The 9,447-nt window shown below is 37.9% G+C and overlaps 1 protein-coding gene across 1 annotated transcript; it reads right to left on the bottom strand.

Moving 5' to 3' along the window:
• Nucleotides 1-518: 518 nt before the first annotated feature.
• LOC141486736 (uncharacterized) lies at nt 519-1,220 on the bottom strand. The gene has a single exon (XM_074185242.1). The coding sequence runs from the start codon at nt 1,218-1,220 to the stop codon at nt 519-521; it is 702 nt and encodes a 233-aa protein (XP_074041343.1).
• Nucleotides 1,221-9,447: the final 8,227 nt, after the last annotated feature.

Raw genomic sequence — 9,447 nt, 5'->3', positions numbered from 1 at the left:
ATTACCCGTACCTTGTTTCAACCTTTGCTGAAAAATCTTTTAATATTGTAACACCTCATTTTTGTTATTCAGGAAATAAACGAATGTTTTTCGGGTAAAATCATCAGTAAATGTGAGAAACTATAATTTATTCCCAATTGATTTTTCTGGCATCGGTCCGCAAATATCCGAATGGAGGAGTTCCAATTTTTTACTGGCTCTTATAGCCTTACCTTTCGGAAATGGTTTTCCTTGAATACAACTGTCACACAATTTTTCACTGTGACGTTTATCAAAACAGAGACCTTCGGCAAATCCATCTTGTCGTAACTTCATACCACCAGCACTCAAATGTCCTAATCTTCGGTGCCAAATATCATAGGACAAACATTTTTGTGATAGTGTATAACACATCATTTCTTCACGTTGGTGTATGCCATCCAATTTATAAAGCCCACTTTCAGTTAAATTTGCAACTGCTATAACTTTTCCTGTAGAAATGTTTGATATTTGACATTTGTCATTCTCAAAGGTAGTTTTTATTCTTTTCTTCCTAACTGTCGGCATGAAATTAAATTGAATTCAAGTCCAGGTGCATAACTTATGTCACGGATTGGGGTTTTGACTTTATATCCATTGACATTCAAAAGGACAGTAGTTTCACCATTTTCTTCTATATCAAACTTCTCTCCAGATGCAGTAACTATTAAATTTTTATTTTCAACTGAATTAAGGTTTTTGAGCCAATCTTTTCTGTCAGAATCGTGAACAGATGCTCCTGAATCAATATACCAGTCATTTGGGTTGAGATTTCCAATACCAAGGACTGAAGAATGTATAATTAAACCGGATTCGTTAGCGTGAGCTACATTCGTCTTTTCACTTCTTTTCGAGTATCTACAGTCTTTTGACAGATGACCTACTCTATGACAGATGTAACATTTTCCCTTGAACATTTTTTTAACTGGTCCTTTCTTCATTAGGAAGGCGGGTTCTTTCTTGCTGTTTTCAAATTTGACTGCTTCTGCAGAAAGACGTTCTTTCACCAAGTTTGTTGTAAGTTGAGCACCACAATTTTCCAAAGCCATGAATAATAGTTTGTAATAATCCGGAAAACTTACGAAGATAAGTGCAGCTAAGACACTATATTTTATTTCGTGGTCGTTTGCTTTAAGTTGTTGAGCTGACTTTTCATTTTTATTAAGGTAATCATCCATGCCTCTACAGTCATTGTACTTCATGCTTCTGCAGAAAGACGTTCTTTCACCAAGTCTGTTGTAAATTGAGCACCACAAATTTCCAAAGCCATGAATAATAGTTTGTAATAATCCGGAAAACTTACGAAGATAAGTGCAGCTAAGACACTAACTTTTATTTCGTGGTCGTTTGCTTTAAGTTGTTGAGCTGACTTTTCATTTTCATAAAGGTAATCATCCATGCCTCTACAGTCATTGTACTTTGTCATTATCAATTGTTCGATTAGAGCAGCAACTTTTGAAAATCCTTTGGGTTCAAAGATTAGCTAAGCGATCCCAAACTTCTTTGCCTGTTTTCAATTCCCTTTGTTCAGTGTAGATATGAGTTTTCACACCAGACACTATGGATGCAAGTGCTCGTTTACTTTTACCTTCAAAACCGGCTTCTTTGTCATCTTTTGTTCCATCTACATATTTCAACAGTACGCAATTGATGAAATGAATTTCCATAGCATACTTCCAGTCGATATAATTTTCACTACCCTCGAGTTTTTCGAAAGAGGCTGAGACGGCAGTATTTGATGTGGACATTTTATCAGGAACCGATATATCTAACTCATTCTGCCTTCTAATTGCAGTATAAGAACAACAGAAATGTTCTAATTTGCAATTCTGGGCCCATAACCTGATACAATTTGTATAACATTGAATACAATTAAATATACTTGATGACTTTTTTGGAACGTACATTTTGACAAGTAAACAAACTCGAATGTTTTCAAACAACAACTACAACATAGTTATATTCAGTGGGCTCATCTATCATAAAGGAACAATCTTCATTCTGCAACAATATTCATACTGAGTGGAGAAAAGTATGAGTGGTATTTATACTCAAACCAGGTAGAATGGACTACACCTTTCCAAAAGCATTCCGACCAGTTAGTCTCACATAGTTCTTTTCAAGAACTATAGAGAGGCTATGTGCTCAGTTCATAAGAGAGAAGTACTAGTTGACAACCCTCATCATCCAAATCAGCATGCATATACTCCGGGAAGGTCTACTGATTCGGTCCTTCACTATGTGGTTGGTAGAATCGGAAGATCATTGGACAACAATGAATTCACCCTGGGTATATTCATAGATATCGAGGAAGTTTTTGACAAAACAACCTCCTCAATAATTACCCAGCAACTATACTCCAGGAATGTACCTCTGTTAGTAAGAGAATGGATACTCAAGATGATCTCTAGTATAGCAATTAGTATTAATGTAGAAGACATCACAGTAAGAGGACTGGTCATGAGGAGATGTCCACAGGAAGGGGTCTTATCGCTCCTCCTTTAGAACATACTTCTGGATACTCTGATTGAACACCTCAGCAGTAATGGATTCTATCCATATGCAGATATGCATATGCAGATGACATAGCTATTTTGCAGACCAGCAAATTTGTGAACACAATGTGCGATAGAGCGCAGGGTGGGCTCAAATTGATAGACACATGGTGTGAGAAACACTCACTGTCGATCAATCCCAAGAAGACTGAGATGGTCCTTTTCACCAGGAAAAGAAGTTTATCGGACTTTACACTTCCCTAAATCTTCAGAAGCGAACTAAACTTCTTTGAAGAGGTGAAATACCTTGGTACTACCCTCGGCAGGAAGCTAACATGGAACTCTCACCCACAGAGTGAAGTAAAAAGAGCATATGTGGCTTATGAGCAATGTCGGAGGACAATGGGATGCATATGGGGTCTTTCACCCCGGGTAGTCACCTGGATCTACACGGCAATAATAAGACCTATGTTAACGTATAGAGCCATTGCATGGGGACCGAAAGTTTTACAAGCAACAGCCATCCAAAAAGTATATCAAATACAGCGATTGGCTTGTTTAAACATCACACGAGCCATGAGAACAACACGAACCGTGACAATGGAATTGATTACTGGTCTAACCCCTTTGGACCTTTACGTTAAGGAGGTTGCGTTGATGGCCATGTTACGATTGCGCACGGCTGGTGTGAACCTCAAAGTAGGAATGGGTCAATTGAGGCTGACCATATGGTGAGAAGCGCTTACTGGGCGGTTATGCAATCCAGGTTTACGCTAATAAACCCTACAAAATACAAATAAAACAGAAAACAGAGTCATATACTACAAATGCAATACGCATATATAAGGACGGCTCAAAAACCAAGGAAGGCTCAGGATGTGGAGTGTATTCCAGATCGCTAAGCGTAAGGATTAAGTGGGGAATGGAAAAAAATACCAGCGTGGTTCAAACAGATCTGGCTGGTATCTCAATCGTCACAAAAGAAATAACCAGGAAAGGAATTTGTGACAAAAACATAACAATCCGCACTGATAGTAGACAAGCCCTATTAGCCTTGAACAGAGAACGTGTTACCTCAGGGCTAGTATTAGAGTGCCACCAAGATTCAGCCGAAGTTTTGGTAGAAAGGCACGACAGAAGTAAAGGTAATCACATTGTCGACTCTTTTGCCAAGGAAGCAGCTGGACTAAGACTTTTAGGACCAAGTGGCATCTGCGGTCTGATGACTTCGACAATTGCGGAACTAGCCAAACGTCACACCCATACCCAATCCCTAAAGAGATGGGATGGAATCAGGGCCGTAGCGAATAGAAAAACCAGGGGGAGGAAGGAATCCAAATCCCAACTTTTGAAATGATGAAAGCTGAGGAATTAGTTACTACTATAGTTACTACTATCTTCACTTCCCAACTTTTTCTCAAGTCAAAAAAGCAGGGGGGAAAGACTCCTTCCCCATCACCCCCATGGCGATGGCCCTGGTTGGAATCAAAGGATATAATCTTGCCAGGATCACTCTGGGCGATGACCAGGAAAAATATACGCTTAACTGTACGATTTCTGACTGGCCACTATCAACTGAGGAAACACCTCCATGATATGGGGCTTGTGGACACACCTCTATGCAGGATGTGTGAATAGGAAGATGAAACTGTCAGGCATGTCCTATGCGAGTGTCCGGAGTTATCGTCAATAAGAGAGTGTGTGTTCGGCGAGTCTTGGCCTACACGTGCCGATATGAAGGAGATGTCTCCTAGTGACCTGTCCACTTTCCTGGAAAGGACAAGATGGACGATAACCTAGGAGGACAACTCCTCGGGAGGATGTACAGTGGGTCACATGTGACCTAAGTGCTGTGGGCCTACACTCACCCTCCCTACTCTACAGATACCTTGTTTTTCGAAAAAAGTTTGAATTGTACAAAGATAATAGTGCACCAAGTGGTAGAAAATTGAACAAGCTATTCCGGGAAGTCTCCGTCAGGTAAGTAGGTATCGTAATATTCCACAATCCCGTAACAAGTGATGTTTTAATGATATAACAACTTCGAATTAACAAAAACCTAATAGAAGAGCTAGTGATTCAACACCAGACAATGCTGTTTCAACCCAGCAGGTATATCATCAGTGGTGCTACGCTGAATCACCGAACTCTTTTAAAAGGACAATTCTAAAAGAAGATGGCATCTCCTATGAGAATGTCATCTATAGAAATGACGAAAGACTCAATCCTTGAATATAAAATATAAACGAGGCTCTATAAGGCAGTTAGTCGCAATAACAAGCATCGACATCGACGATCATAGTGAATATTATCAATAGTCCTTTAAAAAATCAAACTGCAAGACTTAAACTTGATAGCGGCAGTCAAACATCAGTTGGTTCAAGCCGATTTAGGAATCTCTTCCTACCACCTTCATTCTTGAAACACTCCTGGGATACGCCACACGACTCAACCCAGGTGACTTTGGAGGGGTTCTCTAAGTTTGACCTTGAAAGACATTGACCCACGTCACATGACGCAAACAAGGTGACTTTGGGGTAGTGATTTGGGTTCGACCTTAAACGACCTTGTCACAGGCCATATTTTCGCTATTTGACCTCGAAGGAGCTCGACCCATGTCACGCGGCTATCTTGAAGTGAACTACCTTCAACTGCGTTACATTACATTGAAATATTGAGCGCTGGATATGACCTAAGTTTTGATCTTCGACATTCATCAAATTATGATTCGCAAAAAGTTTTGGAGCTCAGTGATAAATATGGGCTTAGTGTGGAACTTTGTCATAAATATTTGTATGGAAATAATTATTTGGATGAATTCTGCAACATGATGATCGAAAAAGACTCGGTGGTTTTTCTTCCTGACATGTACACCTACCTACCATAGAATATGATGGAGAAACATGAACCATGGGGTTACAACTCGCAGGGGATAGTAGAGGATGTAGAAGAAGGAGAAAATGCAGCTTCGAATAAAGGTGTTGGGAATTTTTGAAATATGTGGTATATTTGAGAAAGAAAGGTTTTGGCTTTCTACTTCTCCATCTTGATATAACGAAATGTGGAAATTTTCCGAAGGAAAAAACCTACCAATTTTATACAATTATCTTTATATAAGGATGTGTAGATCATGCATAGGAGTAATTTTCAGACACAAGCTGAAATAAAAAGCCGTTTCGAAACAGCTACTTTTCTCGATTCAGTTTGTATTATGGAATTGAATCAGATATCATTCACAGGATTGAAACACAATAAAGTAAGTGAAAAAGGTAAAATATCACTCCCATGAAATGCTGTCATCCTCAATGGTAAACATCCGATGTTTCAGAATAAGGCACTAGCCTTAGTTTCTCTTCAGCACCAATCTGGATAACATTATAAGATAAAGCACAAAATTCATTCATGAAATTACGACTTTATAACACGAATGAGTTGAATCTAGTCATGGAATCGATGATAGTACTTGAAATTTCAGTTTCTTCAAAATCTAGGCTGAACAAAGATATCAAGAGCATTATGAGACAAAACAGTATCGTAAAAGATGAGAGCATATACTTTGGTGTGTGACTGCACGTTTCAAACTCTTTTTCGAAATCTACACTGAATGTGTTAATAGCATCGGGTTGGTGGGAGCGGTCGATAACGAACACTGGATTATTGCGAAAACTGCCAATTCCCATTTTTGTTTCACTCATAGCTCTAGCGTAGTAGCTGCGTTGGAAAATTCCATATGCCTAATAGGCTGATGAGTCTAACAACTTGTCAAAATTCATAAACAAATGCTCTTATGGGTAAACTTTGGAGTTCAAAGATAAACGGATAATATTAATACTTGAATTTATGAATTTTTTTTAATCCTTTGTCATAGCCTAGGATTGGTCGGTGTTTTGGAAGCCGATGATACTGTTCGAAGCTGTTGTTTCATGACCCATATATCTGAGGCTGTATCACGAAGTGATGGTTATTTATAGGTATCCCATATGCTCGCATGCGATAAGCCACCTTCACTTCAACATTATTACTACTTGTATTGATGCGTTTCGAAAGTTTCAGTGAAAGGCGGTCCTCAACACATTATGTCTGATTTTCCATTCTATTTGACTGATTACCAATTCTGCATCGACTTTCCTAATGAATGAATTTTCGAATGAGCGTACTATAATCAAAATGATCACTTACTCACCACCCATTTCATAGCAAATTTCATTGAATAGAAAGGCGAATACGTTATTGGATAGGTAAAACTGCTTGGTAACATCAGACGGCGTGAACTTTTCTCGATATAAATGTAACTATCTGCAATATCAAGTGTAAGATCTTTAAAATTGATCAAAATGCTGATTATGTCCGAATTCTTATAATACTGTGAACTCGTTGGTTTATATGTATACTGATGGAGGCTAATTAGGGAATTATCAAAGATGGGCTCCTCGAATACCTTAAGTTTATCGCTCCTTTCACATTACACGATTTACCGCATGCGGGAAAAAATCGCCCGATTTTTAATCGTGGTTTGCTACTTTTCACATTGAACGATTTACAATCGTACATTCTTATCAGTTCACTGAAAAATGTGGTCTGGTTAAGTTATAACAATGGATCGTGAACAAGTTATTGCGATATGGATACTGTATCGGCGTCGGAAAAGACAAAGGCGCAATCGCCTTCACTGGATTCACCCAATTAATCAGAGACGAGAGGAAGTCGGGATATTCCACACATTATTTGAAGATCTTAGAAACGATGACCAAAAGTTTTTCAACTACTTTCGTATGTCAGTTCGCTCCTTTGACGAGTTACATGAGAAACTGAAGAGTGTTCTTCAACGACAAAACACGCAGTTCAGAAACTGTATACAACCTGTTGAAATGCTGGCAATATGTTTAAGGTAAGCATTAAAATACAGGTTTTTTATTATACCGTTGTTTGAATGAAAATGCCATTGAAGTTAATAGTACATTTAGGTTTTGCGTTTAAGTGACAAATTGTTTTATCATATTTTGCTTCCGAGTCTACCCGGGGTAGCGGAAGCCTCAACTCCAAGCCTCAACTTCAGCGTCAACCCCTTCCATAATTTGCAAACAATCCACCAAAACTGAACGCAGTAGAAACAACACTGGAAACAGTTCCCGTACGACTGAAAACCGTCTAGTGCGCAAGCGTGCATAAGGTCACGTGGGCCACTGAGCTAGAGGACGATACAGTAGCCGTGCGGTTCTAGTGGCACTGGACGACAGGCACACGATTACAAAATGTGCCTGTGTTGTAATCGTACAATGTGAAAGGTCTCGTGCTCTTCTACAGTCGATCAAGAAAAATTGCCCGGGCGATTTTTTCCTGCACGAGGTAATAGTCTAAGAGCCATTGAGCGGCTACCTGCATGTATTTGACCAGACTTAGATTTTTGTACATTGAGGCCCCTATACCTACCGCACATGATATGGTACCTTACTGAGCCCAAAGTGGTGGACGCGGTGAGTGCGCAGGTAGGACAGGTATCAATTTTTTAGTAATTTTAAATGCATTTGACGACGTTTGCCGTTTTGATATTTTGAAAAATATTATTATTGTGAGCGGAAAATAATAATGGCTGAACATTACCTCGCGTTCAACATTGTGGCAGATATATTTGAAAATGTTAAAACTAAATGTTTTTTAAATCAATTGACGAGATCTGCCATTGATACATTTCACTTATTATAGTTTCAAAAACTTATATTAATTAGGGCAGAAGTATTCAGTGCGTACAAGCATCAGAAAATAACAAAATCTGAGATATTACCTGGTCAGATGTCTATGTATTACGATAACTGTTTTAAATCAAAATAATGTATTTATAATTTACTTAATTACTGCATTCATTGAAATTAAATTTTTTTATGTAGTTCATACAATATTTAAAAAATTTGACGATAAAAAAAGACGATAAAATACGGAAAAATTTAAGGTAACATACATATTTATAAGTATTCATTATTCTTCATTCATCATCATCCGGGTAATGTTCATCGTTGTGTAAATCATCTTCATCATCAATTGAGTCAGAATCTGTAAAAATTAAACGTAAATTGTAAAATATTAATAATTTATAAATAGATTTGAACATACTTACCAGGAATATTGTCGGAAAAAACTCTGAAATTATTGGTGGTGTTGAACATCCACCTTTAATTAGTCGTTGACTAGTTAAATAATCAGGTAATTTTGTTTCAGTCATTCCTAAAATTTCCTCTCTCAAAATAGCAGCAGCTGCTTGCAAGGTATCTTGGTATTTCAGGTGCGCAAATAATGAGTCATCAATAGTTGAAACGCCCTTAGGAGCAACAACTTTTTTTTTGTTTGACATCAAAATTTGAATGTTATCATTAAATTTCTTGTGAATTTTTTCTTGTAAATAATGCGCGGCAAATATTGATGCTGCATCGGAGCCTTCACTCAATTCTTTAAACATATCGAGATACTCTTTATGCAAATATGACAAAAAATAACAACGTCCCCGTTTTATGACATTCTCCTCAATTAAATTACAATATTCTCTATAAACGGTTTCATGTGTCTCTGAGAGATATGCCATGAAGTATGGAAAGAACTTTTCACCAGTGACCGTTTGTGATTTCTAAAATTTTGTCGACAAACATCATGATAGTATACTTCATCAGAGGCAACACTTTGTATTTTCATCAAAGTTTCATTGTGAATTTCAGAATCTGGTTCCAACTTTGATATGATATTTATTTGAAATTGATTTTTTTTTGAAGTACGTAATGGCTCATTCTTAGACTTATATTGTTTTTTCTTTTATCACAAAAAGAGCACAAATTCAGGCTGAACCCACAGTTTCAGGATTCTGAACAGTTAATGGTGCTGCTGAATCTTCCAATTGTATTTCCTCGAACGGCTGGTCTACTGCGACGTCAATATTTTTTTCTACAAC

The sequence above is a fragment of the Leptinotarsa decemlineata genome, unplaced genomic scaffold (assembly GCF_025532065.1).
Source record: "Leptinotarsa decemlineata unplaced genomic scaffold, Ldec_3_MD MMD2_tig00026369_RagTag_RagTag, whole genome shotgun sequence".
NCBI classification, from domain to species: Eukaryota; Metazoa; Arthropoda; class Insecta; order Coleoptera; family Chrysomelidae; genus Leptinotarsa; species Leptinotarsa decemlineata.
Note: the sequence above shows the minus strand (reverse complement) of the source record. Positions and strands in the feature narration are given on the sequence as shown.